A 20,086-nucleotide genomic window follows, 5' to 3' on the forward strand; every position below is an offset into this window, starting at 1 on the left:
TCAAACGGCAGGGACTGTCTCTATCTGTTGCCGACTTGTTCATCCCAAGCGCTTAGTACAGTGCTCTGCACATAGTAAGCGCTCAATAAATACTATTGAATGAATGAATGAATAGACACGTTCCCTGGCCTCAACGAGTTTACAGTCTAGAGGATTTTCCTCAATGGTTTGCCTTTGCTTGCTAAATTTCCGTGAGTTGCAGTGTTGTGGGGAGAGACCTATTCTCAGGGCTGGTGGGGTGATGTTTGGTTCTTGGTGGGGTGATGTTTGGTTCTTGGTGGGGCCAGGCTGCGTCCCCCTGGATTGTCACAGTTTCCTGCTGGGCACTCAATCAAATACTGCTGTTTATTGAGTGCTTACAGTGTGCAGAGCACTGAACCGAGTGCTTGGGAAGTCAGTTGTATTTATTGAACACTTACAGTGTGCAGAGCACTGTACTAAGTGCCTGGGAGAGTACAATATAATAACATAACAGACACGTTCCCCACCCACAGCAAATTTAAAGTCTAGAGGACGAGGAGCTTCTGGGAGTTTCCAAATGGCTTAGTGGACTCCAGTGGATGGGACCAGGAAGCTGGAGGGGAATAAGAGGTGGCCAATGCATTTCCATTCAGGGTGTTTGCCCAAGTCTAGGAATCGTCCTTCTAAGGAGAGAGAGGTGAAGGGGAGAAAGAGGAGATGATGTCAGCTTAAGTGGAGTTGCCCAGCTAGGGCTGAGGGAGACATTGTATTAAGGTCCCCCTCTAGACTGTAAGCTCGTGGGGTGCAGGGAATGTGCCTACTTGGGCGTCAGAGGTCGTGGGTTCTAATCCCGGCTCCACCACTAGTGGGCTGGGTGACTTTGGGCAAGTCACTTAACTTCTCTGTGTCTATCTCATCTGTAAAATGGGGATTACGACTGTGAGCCCCACGTGGGACAACCTGAGACCTTGTATCTACCCCAGCGCTTAGAACACTGCTTGGCACATAGTAAGCACTTAACAAATACCATCATTATTATTATTAAATATTATTGATTGATTAGGTGGAAGGAAAGGCTTGTTTGCCTATCTCTAGACTTGGTCGCTACCCCATCTGTAATTTTTTTAGGGCCTGTGTGTCCCCCACTAGCTAGTAGGTGCCTGGAAGACAGGGATCTTAGAGTCTACCAATTGTTTTGCACTCTTCCAGTACAGTGCTCGGCACAGAGTAAGCACTCAGTAGATACTATGAATCGATTGCAATAATAATGATAATAATGATGCCTGTTAAACATTTACTATATGCCAAGCACTGTTCTAAGCAGTGGGGAGGATGCAAGGTGATCAGGTTGTCCCACATGAGGCTCACAGTCTTAATCCCCATTTTACAGAGGAGGTAATTGAGGCACAGAGAAGTTAAATGACTTGCCCAAGCTCATCCAGCCTTGCCCAAGCAGACATGTGGCAGAGCCAAGATTATATTAATTATGATTTTTGTGTATTAAACACTTATTAAACCTGGGATAGATATAAAATCATCAGATTGGACATAGTCTCCGCCACACATGGGGACTTGTAGTCAAAATGGGAAGGGTAGTAAGTATTTATCCCCATTGTTCAGAAAAAATTGAGGCAAGAGAAGTTAAGTGTCTTGTTCACGGTTATACAGTAGGTAAATGGAAGAGCCAGAAACAGAACTTGAGCCTCTCCTAACTCCCATTTCTTTTTTGTTAAGCCCTACTATGTGCCAAGCACTGTACTGAGCGCGGGGATAGATACAAGATAACCAGATTGGACACAGTCCGTCTCCCATAGGGCTCACAGTCTTAATCCCCATTTTCCTCTAGTCCATTCTGCTCCCACTGCCATGGAGTGCTTTGTCTCTGTGTCCCTAATTCATCTGGCTGTGAGGAGCGGGCATTTGCTAGAGCCTTATCTCTCAAACAGGAGAGGGAAATGTATGCCTGTCTTCGAAGAGAAACGACAAACAGCTCGGGAGCAAACCAAAAGAAAATGGAATTTTCCCTCTCGGTTTCATTTCGGGAAAAGAGAATGGAATGAGCGACGTTGTTAAGGTTTCTCTTTATGGACAGGAGAGGAAATTTTAGATTTAGAGAGCGGCAGCCCCTACCCCCTTCCTCTGAAACCAACGCTGGGACTAGTTGGCCCAGTGGCACTGCTCAGTTGTGTACTTGGGCTGCCTGTTTGACTAAGGCTTTGGAAGACGTTTTTAATTTTGAAGTTGGGGGAATTCGCAGCCTGTGTCTAAGATGTTTGCAGAAAGCGAGAACTGGATTCTTAATACTTCTGAATTCAGACTATAGCAAATTTGCAGGTATCCTGTTGCAAAGATTTGGGGAGCTGGTCTGATTATAATTATTGATGATGAGGATAATAATAATACAATTGACTGACTAATAATAATAATTTAAAAAGTCCTCTAGACTGTAAACTCTGTTGTGGGCAGGGAACATATCTACCAACTCTGTTATACTGTGGTCTCCCAAGTGCTTAGTACAGTGCTCTGTACACAGTAAGTGCTAAATACATATGATTGGTGATGATGATGATGTTGGTTGTTGCAGAGAGCTTTTATTCCCATAGTGCTGTCACAGTCCTTATCTCATTTTTTCCCTCACAACAACCCCGCGAGGTAGGTAGAAGCTCAAGTTTATTATGCCCATTTTGCAGATGAGGAAGCTTTTGTACAGAGAGATTAAGTATCTGGCTCAAGGTCACACAGCAGGCAAATGGAAGAGCCAGAACTAGAAGCCGAGTCTCTCCTGACTCCCAGGCTTGTGCTTGCTCCTCTGTGCCACGCTGCTTCAGCGGACCGGTTGCAGAGCTCACACTCGAACCCGGTTCCTCCAACTTCCAGACCAGTCCTGTTCCACTACATCATAACCAAGGGTCAGAACTGTGAAATTGCTCTGATAGTAGCATGGCCTAGTGGAAAGAACACGAGCCTGGGAGTCAGAGGACATGGGTTCTAATCCCAGCTCTGCCAGTTGTCTGCTGTTTGACCTTGAGCAAATCATTTCAGTTCTTGGTGCCTCAGTTCCCTCATTTGCAAAATGGGGATTAAGCCTGTAAACCCCATATGGGACCGGGACTATGTCCAAACCGATTATCTGGTATCTACCCCCGCACTTAGAATAGTGCTTGGCATATGAAAAGTGCTTAGGAAATACCCTTATTATTATTATTATTCAGTCCTCTTAAGAAAGATAAGCAAGTATTGGCTAAGGAGAGGAGACTGCTAGGCTGTCTTATGTTTCTGAATTTTAATCACTGCTTAGGCTATGAGTCGGGCGAAAGAGAAAGTATTTGACAGGACTGTGCCTGATTTTTTTTTCTTTTGGTTTCAAACAATGTCAGCGTGTGTTTTGCTATCCAAATCTGTGGGTTATTTTTTTATTTTAAAAAAAGCTCTGTACAAATGGGACTAGACTCCCACCAGTGATTGGATGAATAGAAAAGGAGATAAGACAAGGATGTTCAAACAACTCTGTTATATGCAGGGCCCCCCGACCCCAGGAGATGAAAAATTGCAGCTGTTGTAAGGCCAGTACAGTTGATAATGGGAAGAAAATCAGTGTGGTGAGCCTGATTTGAACATGAATAGATACTGTGCTATTGGTTACAGAGGCAGCAGTTCATCACTTTGAAATTTGTGACAGCAGTGCAGAGAGATTTGGATGCTAAGTCAATAAAAATAAACCGAAGTCTAAGGCAGGAAAATCAAGCAAGAAAGAAAAGGATGAAAGAGAAAATCTTTAAAAAAAATCAATTTTGGGGAATAGGATGAAGCAGAACAGAGCTGGGAAGAGAGGATGAAAAAGCTGAGAAGAGAATTCTATGGAAAATAAGGGAAATCTCTGGAATAGAAACAGCTAATTAGGCAAATATTAATTTTGTTCTTTCTATTTAGAAGCTGTCACTTGTGTATACCCCTCTCAGGATCGCACCTGGAGAGTTTCCAGTACTCTGCCAGTCTTGGCTACAGGAGGGAGAGTCAAGCAGAGGCATTTCCATTCCATTCCTAGCTCGGGCAGTGGCTAGGGAGGGGAAGGCAATCTGCCTCAAGTCAAAACTCACCTGTGCTGGGCAGCAGCAGCGTGGGAGAGAGTCGAGGGTGGAGATTCGAGTTGACTGTGTGGAAGGCGACAATGGTAAACCACTCCTGGATTTTTACCAAGAAAACTCTATGGATGCACTACCAAAACGATTGCAGATGGAGAGCGGGGCGTTCTGGAAGAGATGTGTCCGTGGTGTCGCTATGGGTCGGAAATGACTCGACGGCATAAGACAAGACAAGATGTGTGTATATCCACCAGCTGAATTTTTTTTCCCTCATGGATCATCATCATCAGAGATAATTTAATGAGTGTTTACTGTGTGCAGAGCATGGAACTAAGCACTTGGTAGACATGTTCCCTGCCCACCATGAGCTTACAGTCCGGAGGGGGAGACAGACATATCTTGGCGCCAACCTTCATCCACATCTTGCCTCTGGCCTGAAACACCCTCCCTCCTCAAATCCAACAGACAATGACTCTCCCTCTCTTCAAAGTCTTATTGAAGGCCCATCTCCTCCAAGAGGTCTTCCCAGACTAAGCCCCACTTTTCCTCATCTCCCACTAACTTCTGCATCAACCCTGACTTGCTCCCTTCATTCCCCCTCCCAGCCCCGCAGCACTGCTCTGCACATAGTAAGCGCTCAATAAATACCATTCATTGATTTATTTTATATATTTATTAATAAATATGAATAGGCTGTAAGCTTGCTGTGGGCAGGGAATGTGTCAGTTACATTGTACTCTCCCAAGTGCTTAGTTCAGTGCTCTGCACACAGTAAGCACTCGATAAATACAATTGAATGAATAAATGAATTATTTATAGATATGTACATAAGTGCTGTGAGGTTGAGGGTAGGGCAAATATGAAATGCCCACAGGTCACAGATCCAAGTGCACAGACTACAGAAGGAGGAGCCGGGGGAAAAGGGACTTAATCAGCTCTGGAAAGAGCACAGCTCTGGGAACCAGGAGACCCGAATCCTAGATCAGGTGCTGCCCACTGGGGCTGTGCCATCAGTGGTGAAGATTTTGAAGATTTTTGAGCCAAGAACCACAGGGGGAGTTCCACGAGGTGGACAGGTCCAGCTGGTTAAACCAGGCCGGAAAGACCGCAGCCGCTACCCAGGCAACCGCCTTCCAGGGTCATGTTGCTCCGGTGCAAGACAGGCAATATGCTGGGATCCCTGTGTTGGGGTCACTGTGAGTCACTGCTGGAGTCACCATGCTGTGGTCACTTGACTGGGTCCTTGCATTAAAAAAAACCTTCTTATGCCCTTTGCAATGTGTTGCACCCTACACACCTACTTGCTCATGGCATTCAGCATGATCACAACTAGCGGGGAACAGAATAGTGAATAAAGCCCTTTCCAACAGCCAAGGCCACCAAGGAGTCTGTCTCGAGAACACCAGTGGGGCTCACTCCTGTGCTCGCCCCTTCCCTGACCCCTACTTCACCCACTCCAACGTCTCTCCCGCCAGGGTTGGGCTCCAGGGCTACTGAGGGCTGACTCCACTGACCCACATGGTCTTCATCAGTACATGACAAGAGGGCCGGGAGGAAGGGCAGTGCTCATTTTGCACTGAACGACTTCCCTCTGAATGATTTATGGAAGTTCTCAAACTCAAATGTCACAGCTTAGTGCTTAGGGGACTACTGAGAGGAGAAGCGACAGGCAGAGGGGCAGAGATACCATCAACAACAATTATGTTGTCAGAGGAGTGATCTGGGGAATGGCTCCATCTGCCAGGAATCTGACTTATGGCTTGCGGGGGCCACGGAGCCCAGGGTTAACCAGAATGCTAACGACCTGGTAGGGCTCTTTACTCCGGCGGTAACTCTGGGCCGTTTAATTACACGGAAGGTACGATGTAATGGCAAAATAATTAAATCCCTGATTACGTCTGCCCTCCAAACCGCAGGCAGGCTTCATGGGAATTACTTTACATTCCCCGAATATAATTACCAGGCAGTCAGTGGGGAGAGATAATTATGTCCTCTTTGGCAGGATTGTACAGGTCAGGGGGTTAGGTAGCAGCCTGGCTATCAGGGATGCTGGTGCTCAGCTGCTCATCCTCCTGGGGAGAAGGCCAGGCATGGTAGAGCTGGGCCATCTTCGGGCAACACAGGGCATCGGTAGGACCCTAACCTCCTGGTGAATTGGGGAGAAACTCTCCCAGCACCCAGGGGGAGCACAGGGCAGGAGATAGAGGAGTGGTGGTACCCCCAAATCTCTCCAAATTCATGAGGAGTAGGACAGTTAGCAAGACTGCACCCATCAGATTGCTATTTTTGACAGCGACTCTGCTGAGATGGGGGCAGTTTTCAGTGGCCCCTCTCCCGTGGGGAATGCCAGATAGGCCTTGATCCTGAGGCTTCAGCACTGAGATCCGCCACGGAGGAGTTGATCCCAGTGCTAGTAGTTTGGGTGGTGCCGCTCGTGCTTTCTCTTCCTTGCCAAGGATGTTCCTATGGGGGTCAACAGCGCAACAAGTGAGTGGGTGGGCAGGGTTGCAATGCATTGCCAAGTGCATGTCCTGCCTTGCCTCATGTGAGCCAGCTGAATACTTGTAATTTATTTATATTCATGTCTGTCTCTCCCTCTAGACTGTAAGCTCATGTGGGCAGGGAATGTGTCTGTTTATTGTTATATTATACTCTCCCAAGTGCTTAGTACAGTGCTCTGCACACAGTAAATGCTCAATAAATATGACTGAATGACTGACTGAATGAAAGAACTAGGACTAGAATCTGGGGTATGGGAAGGAAGAAAGACAGAGACAGAGAGAGAAGATCCACTTTGAAATAATTCAAATGGGCTAGGAAATGTTGGCACTCATTCTTCTACCAGTTCCCCATTGATGATGATGATGATGATAATAGTGTTTGTTAACTGCTTACTATGTGCCAAGCACTGTTCTATGCTCTGGGGTGGATACAAGGTAATCAGATTGGACTCAGTCCCTATCCCACATGGGATTCAAAGTCTTAATCACCATCTTACAGATGAGGTAACTGAGACACGGAGAAGTAAAGTGACTTGCCCAAGGTCATACCACAGACAAATGGTGGAGCCAGAATTAGAACCCACATTCTCTGACTCCCAAACCCATGCTCTTGTCTCTAGACCTTGCTGCATTCCAGCTTACTTCCATCCCTAGTGGCCACCCTATTTCCAGTGACCTCATCAGTCAAAATAATCTTTGTCCGAGGAGAGAATGAGCTAGGCTGAAAACTCCTTAAGGGCAGGAATGAATAACAGTAATTATTTGGTGAGTACTTCCTATGTGCCAAGCGCTGGACAAAGCACTGGGGGTAGATACGGTACAATCACATTATTTGCATCTTGAGAATTGTGTCTTCTGTGGCTTAGTGGAAAGAGCACGGGCTTGGGAGTCATGGGCCCAAACCCCGGCTCCACCTCTTGTCAGATTGGTGACTTTGGGCAAGTCACTTAACTTCTCTGTGCCTCAGTTACCTCATCTGTACAATGGGGATTAAGACTGTGAGCCCCACGTGGGACAACCTGATGACCTTGTATCTACTCCAGCACTTAGAACAGTGCTTGGCACATAGTAAGCGCTTAACAAATACCATCATTATTATTATTACTATTATGCTGTCTCCAGTGCCTAATCCAGTGCCGCATGCCCACAAGGTGCTCAAACACTGCTTGATTGAGCAGTTGGACCGAGGAGGGTGCGGGGAGGGACTTGGTGGGACTTGGTTTGGACCTTCTCAACCTCCGCACCTTTCTCTCCCCTTTCCAACTTTGACTCCTCCAGGGACCTCAGTGAGAACGCGATCCAGGCTGTGCCCAGGAAAGCCTTCCGAGGAGCCACTGACCTGAAAAACCTGTGAGTGGGGGCCGCTCGGGGCAAGGCGGGGGGACTTTAGAGCAGCTGGGCCGACCGCGGTTCTCATCTCTTCCTAAAACAGGAGGGGTCAGGGTGTGGCCTCTACACCCAGTTTCTTGGGGTCAAAAACAGACCTCTCACCCAACAGACGTCTCACTGGGGTGGGGACCCATAGTGCAAGGGGGAGTCAGTCAACATTCCTGGGAAAGAGGGCTTAAGGAAGGGATGGCTAGCATTCCCTGGGCTCCCAAAATCCAGTTCCATTTTGGGAAGTAAAAGTCCAAGACCCAGACACAACACCTCTGGATATTATAAAGCAAGGAAAGGTTTTTTGTTTTTGTTTTAATTCATGTGATGTTTGGCAAAAAATCAAAATATCCACTATGCTTATTTTCTTTATAAATTTAAATGTATTTGGGGTCTTTAAAAACATAAAATGTAATATGGGTAATTGGCATAGCACATACAATTGCTATTTTCAGTCTCTTTGGGAAATTTTAAAGGTAAAGCAATGTAGTTTTATTCTCTTCATTTGATTAATAATCACAAACAAATAAAAATATGGCCCGGTTGGGTCCCAGGCTAACCCAGAGAGGGTCCGGGCCTGCAGGATCACCATGGGGCTGCCGGACCACTCCACGGTGAGTGATTGGGTCATTGAATCCCCATTACAGAAGCAGAGCCGCTAGGATGGTCCACCGCCCTGCTTTATGCTGGACAGACTGGTTGAGAGTTAGTCAGCCCCCCCCCCCCCCCAATCTAGCACAGGTAAGGCACTGGGCCTTATATCAATCAATCAGTGTATTTTATTGAGTGTTACGATGTGCAGAGAACTGCACTAGGCTCTCACTGAGGACAGGGAATGTGTCTGTTTATTGTTGTGTTCTACTCTCCCAAGCGCTTAGTACAGTGCTCTGCATACACACAGTAAGTGCTTAATAAATACGGCTGAATAAATGAATGAATTAATGAATGAGAGTACAATATAACAGAATTAGCAGACACATTCCCTGCCCATAATGAGCTTACAGTCTAGGACAGGAGACAGACATTAATTTATGCACTTTTTCTTCTAAGTACTCCTCCTCCCTCTGATGTGGCTCCTACCACTGAATTCCACAGTTTGGGAGTGACACACCCCCTCACCTCCTTCCCCTCTCCCTGGGATCCTGGAAGGGCATAGGGCTGGCTATGGGGCAAGGTGTGGGGTCTCAGAGTTGCCCCTCATCACCGCAAGGAAGCCCTCTCAGTCTGGGTGAACTCAGTGTACTTCCACAAAGGAGCATGTGTGATGCTGTGATGTTGTCATGTTATGCTGCATGCCCAGTGAAATATGTGGAATCGCGTGGGTCTCTGGGCTGGGCATTTTTGAGTGCAGTTGGTAAATGCCTGCCCACCCGCCCCTCCAGGGAGCCAAGAGACTCTCCAAGCCCTGTAAGATACAGTGGCTTTTCAGACCTGGCAGGACTTTGAGTGGTCAGCGGTGGTCTTGCTCAGAGCTGAGCTGCCCTCCGAGGTGGGCTGTATTTGCAATTAGTAATAATCGTAATGATAACAGTAATAATTATATTTGTTAAGCACTTAGTATGTGCCAGGCACTGTACTAAGCACTGGGATAGATGCAAGCTAATTGGGTTGGACACAATCCATGTTCCACGGGGTCACAGTCTTAATCCCCATTTTACAGATGAGGTGACTGAAACACAGATAAGTTAAGTGACTTGCCCAAGATAATAATAATAATAATGTTGGTATTTGTTAAGCGCTTCCTAGGTGCCGAACACTGTTCTAAGTGCTGGGGGAGATACAGGGGAATCAGGTTGTCCCACGTGGGGCTCACACACTTTTAATCCCCGTTTTACAGATGGGGGAACTGAGGCACAGAGAAGTGAAGTGACTTGCCCACAGTCACACAGCTGACAAGTGGCAGAGCCGGGAGTCGAACTCATGACCTCTGACTCCGAAGCCCAGGCTCTTTCCACTGAGCCACGTTGCTTCTCACACAGCAGACAAGTGGCAGAACTGCCATTAGAACCCACGACCTTCTGATGCCCAGGCCTGTGCTCTGTCAACTATGTCATGCTGCTCTTCACTGTTACTGTTCTGAAGGGAACTCCAGGCTCCTGTCTGCACCTGCAAAATGTCAGAACCTCTGCTGAATTTTTCATAGTTGGTGAGAAATAAAAAATAAAACCCCCAAATTGAAAATAGAAATAATTACTGGAAAGAGCACAGGCCTGGAAGTCAGAGGACCTGGTTCTAATCCTTCTCTCCCAGTTGCCTGCTGTGTGACCTTGGACAAGTCACTTAACTTCTCTGCACCTCAGTTTCCTCATCTGTAAAATGAGGATTCAATACCTGTTCTTCTGTGTAATTAGAGTTTGAGCCCCATGTGGGACAGGGAGTGTGTCCAGCCTGACTAACCTGTATCTACCCCAGTGCTTAAAACAGTGCTTGACACATAGTAAGCACTTAACTAATAGCCATAATAATTATTACCATAATACCTGGACATAGACCTTCTCTTCTATACATCATCCTTGGTCCAGAAAGAAGAAAGCCGTATTATCGGAAAATGATCATAGGAAATGAATTAGAACTGGAACAGTATTTGAAAAATCCATCTTATTTTGAAAAGTAGCAAGCTACAAGAAAATATTTCATAAGAGTTTTTTGATGTTGGTTTTTTTCTCCTCCAAAATGAATTTTACCATGGGGAACAAATATGGGATGCATCGGAGACCTTGGGAAAGTCACTTATCATCTCTGTACCTCAGTTACCTCATCTTTAAAGTGGGGATTAAGATGGTGAGCCCCATGTGGGACTGGAACAGTGTCCAAAATGATTAACTTATATCTATCCCAGTGCTTAGTACAGTGCCAGGCACATAGTAAGCACTTAAATACCATAAAACAAGTTCTGGAGGAAAAAGAGGTCAAAAAATGCTCATCATTTTTGTTTTCCTTTCCGCGTTGTTCTATTCCGAGTTGCAAGCAGGTAGTAGTGAGGCCCAGGGAGCACTTGTGGGCATCACTTAAAGGGTGGATGGAGGTTCCAGCCCCTAAGATGGGAAGGTCACTGGTGATTCCAGTCTCCCCTGCTCAGACCCCTGTTGGCACTTCCCAGCCTTGGCATCCCCCATGCCCTAGCCTACTTCTTCCATCCTGAATCTCCTTTTGTCCCTTTGCTCCACAGACAGTTGGACAAGAACCAGATCAGCTGCATCGAGGACGGGGCCTTCCGAGCCCTCCGGGGCCTGGAGGTGTTGTAAGTGGTCGCGGGGGGCCGCAGCCTAGCCTGGGCAGCGGCCGGGGGGGATTTGTCTGGGACTCTGCTCGGGTAACCTCGGATCGGTTCACTCTCTCTCGTCAGGGGGAACCAGATTCCCGGGGCCAAGTTAGGGGTATGGCCGCTAGGGCTAGGGGCAAGAGAGGGGGCAGGAGGGAGAGAGGTCAGGGGGAGTAAGAGGAAAGAAAAAGTTAGACTTGGTGGGAGGGAGAGGAGAAAGGAGACAGTGATGGAGGGATATTAGTAGAAGACAAAAGAAGAAAGATGAGGAGAGTGGGAAGAGGAAATGGGGAGGGGTGAGAGAAAGGGATAGGAAGGCAGGGGACTTACCAAACTATGGTCACCCACTGGTCTCTTCCTCCTCCACTGCTGCCATCCACCTTTGTCCTCTGCCACTGCTTGGTCCTGGGTCTTCTGCCAGGGCGTGGGAGTGGTCAGCCAATGCCACCGGGGCTGCCTCATTGTACTTTCCAAGCACTTAGTACAGTGCTCTGCACAAAGCAAGTGCTCAATAAATGCGATTGAATGAATGAATGAATGAACGCTGCCCACCATCTTGAATGGCAGGGGGAAGCAGCATGGCCTAGTGGATAGAACACGGGCCTGGGAGTCTAATCCTGGATTCTTTCCTGACTCCACCACTTATCTGCTGCATAACCTTGGGCAAGTCACTTCACTTCTCTGTGCTCCAGTTCCCTCATCTGTAAAATGAGGATTAAGACTGTGAGTCTTACGTGGGACAGGGCCTGTGTCCAACCTGATTATCTTGCAATTACCCCTGTGTTTAGAACAGTGCCTGGAATAAAGTAAGCACTTAGCAAATACCATAACATAAAAGGGGGGAGTGGCTGGAAGTGCCCATTGTTGAGGGTGCTAGTGGCAGGTCAGGCTGGCAACCGGAGACGTCTGGCAGTGCCTAAATTGGCCCTACTGGGATGTCGAAGGGCGTTTTCATCAAAGCAGACATAGTGCTTTGGGCTGTGTAAGAAATGCCCATTCCAATCCAGGAGGTTAAGTTCAGTGGCTGTCTCTGGAGAGGGGGAGAAAGAGGAGGCCACTCAACCTCTTCATCTCCTCCTCCCGTTACTCCTCCTTCTCGTCCTTTCTCCCCCTTCCTTCGTCTGAGCTACCAACACCACCCAGGCTTATGGGTCCTTTCCTACCACCTCAGCCTAAAGTGGGATCCAGCGGGATTTGTTTTTAGGCTTTCGAGTGGCGAGTTACCACCCCAAGGAGGACAGAAGTCACACCTTATGCACTTCTTGTCCTTCATGGCCTCAGGCTGCATGCCCGTGAAAACAATATCAGTCACTGCCCAATTTCTTGGGAGACTACTGACGCCCAGAGTAGTGGAGTGAACTATCCCGAGTGCTCACAGAGAAGGCTCTGCCAGGGTTGAAACATGGAAACTGAGCATGCTGAGCTTCACTTTACTCAAGCCTGCCTTGAGCAGCAGGTCAGACCTCTGTTCAGGGAGTCACCAGTGGCATCTGTTCCTTCCCTGTGTGGTTGGCACCTTTAAAAGCTAACAGATGCTGCCCGGAGGTTTTGCTCTTTGACTGATCCTGAGACCATGTGCAGGATGCTTCCTTCATGTTAGACGCTCATTGTCGGAAGAATCTGATCCCCTAATCGAATCCTGTCCAAAGCACATAATGGAAAGACGTGCTGAGGAATTGCTGGCTATTCCCTTATATGGTGATGCTCTTTTTATCTTACTGTTATTCAGTCATTCAATCAATATGCTTTTTATTGAGCCTGTACTATGTGCAGAGCACTGCATTAAGCACTTTAGAAAGTAGAATTCAACAGAGTTGGTAGATGTGATCCCTGCCCACTAGGCGGTTACAGTCTACAGGGGAGACAGAAATGAAATTATGGATAGAGGAAATAGTAGAGTATAAGGTTATGGACATTAAGTGCTGTGGGGCTGAGGGGAGTATCAAAGCCAAGTTTATAGTTGACATGGAGAGGAGGGAGGATAGGGAAGGATAGGTATTATTGATAGGATGGGATTATTGATGTTGGAGGAGTAATAGGGCCACTTTTGTGACTTTCACCAGCTCTAGTGTTAGAGTTCAGGGATTTCTGTAGGCCCCTCATTCTCATCTTCAGATGAATCAGGGAATGGGAATCGGGTTTCTGTCGCCTTGCCTTCGGACTGGCCCCAAACGCCCTTGTGCCTCCCAGTTGCTGAATCTTTTTCCTTTCTCTCCTTAAAGGACTTTGAACAACAACAACATCACCACCATTCCAGTGTCCAGCTTCAACCACATGCCCAAACTGCGCACCTTGTGAGTTTGTCCGGTCGATGGGTGAGCAGGGCGGAAAGGGTGGCGGACTGGTGAGGCGGGAGCAGGGCAGCCAACCAGATTTAGTTTTTAATATCAAGTTAGTGCCCGCTGTTCTCTACGTGGGCCGCCCCAGCCCCGGTTAGGTTATGTTTTGGGTGTTTCTTACTGACTGGCCTATCTTCAGATTGGGATCGGGGTAAACTCCCCTCAGATCAGAAAGGGGGTGGTGCCAACCCTGGAGAGTGGGGTCGAAGATGGCAAGGTTTCATTTTGAGTTTTGGGGTGGAAGAGGCTTAAGGGATTACTGTATCTGAGCTGATCGCATTGTATCCACCCCAGTGCTTAGCAGAGTGCTTGACATATATTAAGTGCTTAACAACTGCCGCGACTCAGGCAGGCAATCAGTTGTATTTATTGAGTGCTTACTGTGTGCAGAGCACTGGACTAAGCATTCATTCATTCATTCATTCAATAGTATTTATTGAGCGCTTACTATGTGCAGAGCACTGTACTAAGCGCTTGGAATGAACAAGTCGGCAACAGATAGAGACAGTCCCTGCCGTTTGACGGGCTTACGGTCTAATCGGGGGAGATGGACAGACAAGAACGATGGTGATAAATAGAGTCAAGGGGAAGAACATCTCGTAAAAACAATGGCAACTAAATAGAATCAAGGTGATGTACATTTCATTAACAAAATAAATAGGGTGATGAAAATATAAACAGTTGAGCGGACGAGTCCAGTGCTGAGGGGATGGGAAGAGAGGGGGGAGGAGCAGAGGGAAATGGGGGGAAAAGAGGGTTAAGCTGCAGAGAGGTGAAGAGGGGGTGGTAGAGGGAGTAGAGGGAGAAGAGGAGCTCAGTCTGGGAAGGCCTCTTGGAGGAGGTGAGTTTTAAGTAGGGTTTTGAAGAGGGGAAGAGAATCAGTTTGGCGGAGGTGAGGAGGGAGGGCGTTCCTGGACCGCGGGAGGACGTGGCCCGGGGGTAGACGGCGGGATAGGCGAGACCGAGGGATGGTGAGGAGTTGGGCGGCAGAGGAGCGGAGCGTGTGGGGTGGGCGGTAGAAAGAGAGAAGGGAGGAGAGGTAGGAAGGGGCAAGGTGATGGAGAGCCTCGAAGACTAGAGTGAGGAGTTTTTGTTTGGAGTGGAGGTCGATAGGCAACCACTGGAGTTGTTTAAGAAGGGGAGTGACATGCCCAGATCGTTTCTGCGGGAAGATGAGCCGGGCAGCGGAGTGAAGAATAGACCGGAGCGGGGCGAGAGAGGAGGAAGGGAGATCGGAGAGAAGGCCGACACAGTAGTCTCGCCGGGATATAATGAGAGCCCGTTGCAGTAAGGTAGCCGTTCGGGTGGAGAGGAAAGGGCGGATCTTGGCGATATTATAAAGGTGGAACCGGCAGGTCTTGGTAACGGATAGGATGTGTGGGGTGAACGAGAAAGACGAGTCAAGGATGACACCGAGATCGCGGGCCCGAGAGACGGGAAGGATGGTCGTGCCATCCACGGTGATAGGGAAGTCTGGGAGAGGACCGGGTTTGGGAGGGAAGATGAGGAGCTCAGTCTTGCTCATGTTGAGTTTTAGGTGACGGGCCGACATCCAGGTGGAGACATCCCGGAGGCAGGAGGAGATGCGAGCCCGAAGGGAGGGGGAGAGGACAGGGGCAGAGATGTAGTTCTGCGTGTCATCTGCGTAGAGATGGTAGTCAAAGCCGTGAGAGCGAATGAGTTCACCGAGGGAGTGAGTGTAAATGGAGAACAGAAGAGGGCCAAGATCCGCCCTTTCCTCTCCACCCAAACGGCTACCTTACTATTACGGGCTCTCGTTATATCCCGGCTAGACTACTGTGTCAGCCTTCTCTCTGACCTCCCTTCCTCCTCTCTCGCCCCGCTCCGGTCTATTCTTCACTCCGCTGCCCGGCTCATCTTCCTGCAGAAACGATCTGGGCATGTCACTCCCCTTCTTAAACAACTCCAGTGGTTGCCTATCGACCTCCGCTCCAAACAAAAACTCCTCACTCTAGGCTTCAAGGCTCTCCATCACCTTGCCCCTTCCTACCTCTCCTCCCTTCTCTCTTTCCGCTCCTCTGCCGCCCACCTCCTCGCTGTCCCTCGGTCTCGCCTATCCCGCCGTCGACCCCTGGGTCACGTCCTCCCGCGGTCCTGGAACGCCCTCCCTCCTCACCTCCGCCAAACTGATTCTCTTTCCCTCTTCAAAACCTTACTTAAAAATCACCTCCTCCAAGAGGCCTTCCCAGACTGAGCTCCTCTTCCCCCTATACTCCCTCTGCCATCCCCCCTTTACCTCTCCGCAGCTAAAGCCTCATTTTCCCCTTTTCCCTCTGCTCCTCCCCCTCTCCCTTCCCATCCCCACAGCACTGTACCCGTCTGCTCAACTGTATATATTTTCGTTACCCTATTTATTTTGTTAATGAATTGTACATCGCCTTGATTCTATTTAGTTGCCATTGTTTTTATGAGATGTTCTTCCCCTTGACGCTGTTTAGTGCCATTGTTCTTGTCTGTCCGTCTCCCCCGATTAGACTGTAAGCCCGTCAAACGGCAGGGACTGTCTCTATCTGTTGCCGACTTGTTCATCCCAAGCGCTTAGTACAGTGCTCTGCACATAGTAAGCGCTCAATAAATACTATTGAATGAATGAATGAATGAATGAAAGAACTGACCCTTGAGGAACTCCGACAGTTAAAGGATGGGAGGGGAAGTAGGCGCCAGCGAAGGAGACCGAGAATGACCGGCCAGAGAGGTAAGAGGAGAACCGGGAGAGGACGGAGTCCGTGAAGCCAAGGTGAGATAAGGTGTGGAGGAGGAGGGGATGGTCGACAGTGTCAAAGGCAGCAGAGAGGTCAAGGAGGATCAGAATGGAGTAGGAGCCATTGGATTTGGCAAGAAGGAGGTCATGGGTGACCTTAGAGAGAGCAGTCTCGGTAGAGTGGAGGGGACGGAAGCCAGATCGGAGGGGGTCCAGGAGAGAATGGGAGTTAAGGAATTCTAAGCAGCGATTGTAGACGACTCGTTCTAGGATTTTGGAAAGGAAGGGTAGTAGGGAGATAGGGTGATAACTGGAGGGGGAAGTGGGGTCAAGAGCGGGTTTTTTTAGGATGGGGGAGACGTGGACACGTTTGAAGGCAGAGAGGAAGAAGCCATTGGAGATTGAGTGGTTAAAAATAGAAGTTAAGGAAGGGAGGAGGGCAGGGGCGATGGTTTTAATAAGGTGAGAGGGAATGGGGTCCGAGGTGCAGGTGGAGGGGGTGGCACTTGCGAGGAGGGAGGAGATCTCCTCTGAGGATACTGCAGGGAAGGATGGGAAAGTAGGGGAGAGGGTTTGTGGGGGGGAGGGGAGAGGCGGAGAGGTGACTTTGGGGAGCTCAGACCTGATTGTGTTGATTTTCGTGAGGAAATAGGTGGCCAGATCATTGGGGGTGAGAGATGGGGGAGGGGGAGGAACAGGGGGCCTAAGGAGAGAGTTAAAGGTCCAGAACAGTTGGCGGGGGTGACGAGCATGGGTGTCGGTGAGGGAGGAGAAGAAGTTTTGCCTGGCGGAGGAGAGGGGAGAGTTAAGGCAGGAAAGGATAAATTTGAAGTGTGTGAGGTCGGCTCGGTGCTTGGACTTTCGCCAGCAGCGCTCGGCAGCTCGAGCATAGGAGCGTAGGAGGCAGACGGAGGAGGTGATCCAGGGCTGTGGGTTAGTGGAGCGAGAGCAGCGGAGGGAAAGGGGGGCGAGATAGTCGAGATGAGTAGAGAGAGTGGAGTTGAGAGCGGAGACCTGATCGTCGAGAGTGGGAAGTGAGGACAGGGCGGCAAGGTGAGGAGAGATGCTTTTGGAAAGACGGATGGGATCGAGAGAGCGGAGGTCTCTGTGGGGCAGTAGCGAAGATTTGCAGGGGGAGGGAGTGTGAGAGATGAGGCGGGTGAGAAGGTTATGGTCAGAGAGAGGGATTTCACTTGGGAGAGAGCAGTATAAGAGAAACATTCCCTGCCCATGAGCTTACAGTCTTGAGGGGAGACAGACGTTGATATAAATAAATAAATTACAGATTGAGGAGCAGCATGGCGTAGTAGAGAGAGCACGGGGCTGGGAGTCAGAAGGTCATTGGTTCTAATCCCGGCTTTGTCACTTGTCTGCTGACCTTGGGAAAGTCACTTCACTTTTCCGTACCTTAGTTATCTCATCTGGAAAATGGGGGTTGAGACTTTGAGCCCCACGTGGGACAGGGACTGCGTCCCTTAGAACAGTGCCTGGTACATAGTAAAAGCAACTGTATATATTTTCATTACCCTATTTATTTTGTTAATGAAATGTACATCACCTTGATTCTATTTAGTTGCCATTGTTTTTACGAGATGTTCTTCCCCTTAACTCCATTTATTGCCATTGTTTTTGTCTGTCCGTCTCCCCCGATTAGACTGTAAGCCCATCAAACGGCAGGGACTGTCTCTATCTGTTGCCGACTTGTTCATTATAAGCGCTTAGTACAGTGCTCTGCACATAGTTAGCGCTCAATAAATACTATTGAATGAAAAGCTTAACAAATGCCATAATAATAAGAAGAAGATGTGGACATAAGGGAATAAAGGGAACAAGTCAGGGTGATGCCAAAGGGAGTGGGAGAGGAGGAAAGGAGGGTTTAGTCAGGGAAGACTTCTTGGAGGAAATGTGTCTTCGCTAAGGCTTTGAATGAAGGGGAGTACCTGTCCAGAGATAAGGAGTGGCAGGGAGGCACTTGGGTTGGGGATGGTGGTCATGCCTACTTTGGGGACCTTTCTAACCTTCTGGGAATTGCCTAGCTTTTACCGGCACCTCTTGGAAGCTCTGAAATCTTGTCAGAGATTGGGGGAGGCCCTGAGACTAGCAGGACAGTCCAACAAAGCCATGGGGGCAGTGGTCCCTGGCCCCGTATGAAGCCAGCCCCCGAGGTGACCACCTCCTCTCTTTCCTCAGCCGCCTGCACTCCAACCATCTCTTCTGCGACTGCCACCTCTCCTGGCTGTCTCAGTGGCTGCGTCAGCGCCCAACCATCGGGCTGTTCACCCAGTGCGCGGGGCCTGCCGCTCTCCGCAGCCTCAACGTGGCCGAGGTCCAGAAGAACGAGTTCAGCTGCTCAGGTGAGAGGTGACATGCACTGTGCACCCTCTCCCCAAGGAGCCCTCTTACCCCTATAACCCAAAGGCCCTGACCCGTCTTCTTATTACCGAAACAGTCATATTTATTGAGCGCTTACTAGGCACAGAGCACTTGTACTAAGCACTTGGGAGAGTACAGTACAACGATATAACCAACACATTCCCTGTTCACAACGAGCTTACAATCTAGAAGGGGACACAGGCATTAGTATAAATAAATAAATTACAGATATGTACATAGATGCCAGGCATTAGTATAAATAAATAAATTACAGATATGTACATAAATGCCAGGGGGCTGAGTGGATGTGGGGGTGAGTAAAGTGAACAAACCGGGGAGACTCAGCAGGGAGTGGGAAAAAAGGAAATGAGGACTTAGGGATGGTCTCTTGTAGAAGTGCCTTCAATAAGACTTAGAAAGTTCCATTAGTTATGCTTCACCTTTATGTGTAGAATTGGGAAGCAGCGTGGCCTAGCAGAAAGAGCATGGCGGCCAAAATCAGAAGACATGGGTTCTTACCTCAGCTCTGCCACTTGCCTGCTGTGTCTCCTTAATTTCTCTGGACTTCCTCATTTGGAAAATGAGGATTCAGTACCTGCTCTCCAGCGTGGCTCAGTGGAAAGAGCATGGGCTTTGGAGTCAGAGGTCATGAGTTCGAATCCCAGATCTGCCACTTGTCAGCTGTGTGACTGTGGGCAAGTCACTTAGCTTCTCTGTGCCTCAGTTACCTCATCTGTAAAATGGGGATTAAGACTGTGAGCCCCACGTGGGACAACCTGATTCCCCTGTGTCTACCCCAGCGCTTAGAACAGTGCTCTGCACATAGTAAGCGCTTAACAAATGCCAACATTACCCACTTAAACTGTGAGCCACATGTGGGGCAGTATCTAAGTCTGTCCTGATTCTGTTGTATCTTCCTAGCGCTTAGTACAGTGTTTGGCAAATAGTAAGCGCTTAAAAAATACCGCTATTATCGCTATTATTATTGTGTACCCAGCAGATGGGAAGCTTCTAGAGGGCAATGACCATGTCTTAACCTTCCTTTATAATAATAATGATAATGTTGGTATTTGTTAAGCGCTTACTATTGCCAAGCACTGTTCTAAATGCTGGGCGAGTTACAAGGTCATCAGGTTGTCCCACGTGGGGCTCACAGTCTTCATCCCCATTTTACAGATGAGGTAACTGAAGTTAAATGACTTGCCCGAACTCACACAGCTGACAAGTGGTAGAACCGGGATTAGAACCCATGACCTCTGACTCCCAAGCCCATGCTCTTTCCACTAAGCCACATTTTTTCTCTACTTAACTCCTCACAGGATCTGGTACAGTACAGGGGGCTCATTTATATGCCAACTGACTGGCTGATGTGGAATCAGTGACTTTTTTCAGAGAATCTTCTGCGGCCTCCTCACTTGGCCGACTCTCCCTCCAATATCTCCTTGTTCCTTTCCACGGCGTGGCTCAGT

General features: G+C 48.6%; 1 protein-coding gene and 1 non-coding gene across 2 annotated transcripts in view; both read left to right on the forward strand.

Moving 5' to 3' along the window:
• SLIT1 (slit guidance ligand 1) overlaps positions 1-20,086 on the forward strand; it is a 232,469-nt gene that overhangs the window by 132,506 nt on the left and 79,877 nt on the right. Inside the window, exons 5-8 of the mRNA XM_029060451.2 lie at positions 7,823-7,894; positions 11,091-11,162; positions 13,406-13,477; positions 18,435-18,598. Coding sequence (XP_028916284.1) covers positions 7,823-7,894; positions 11,091-11,162; positions 13,406-13,477; positions 18,435-18,598 — 380 coding nt within the window. The remainder of the gene's footprint in view (positions 1-7,822; positions 7,895-11,090; positions 11,163-13,405; positions 13,478-18,434; positions 18,599-20,086) is intronic.
• On the forward strand, positions 3,911-4,048 carry LOC114810649. The gene has a single exon (XR_003758344.1). It is a non-coding gene; the product is annotated as a small nucleolar RNA SNORA7 (small nucleolar RNA).

This window comes from Ornithorhynchus anatinus, chromosome 3, assembly GCF_004115215.2.
Source record: "Ornithorhynchus anatinus isolate Pmale09 chromosome 3, mOrnAna1.pri.v4, whole genome shotgun sequence".
Taxonomy (NCBI): domain Eukaryota; kingdom Metazoa; phylum Chordata; class Mammalia; order Monotremata; family Ornithorhynchidae; genus Ornithorhynchus; species Ornithorhynchus anatinus.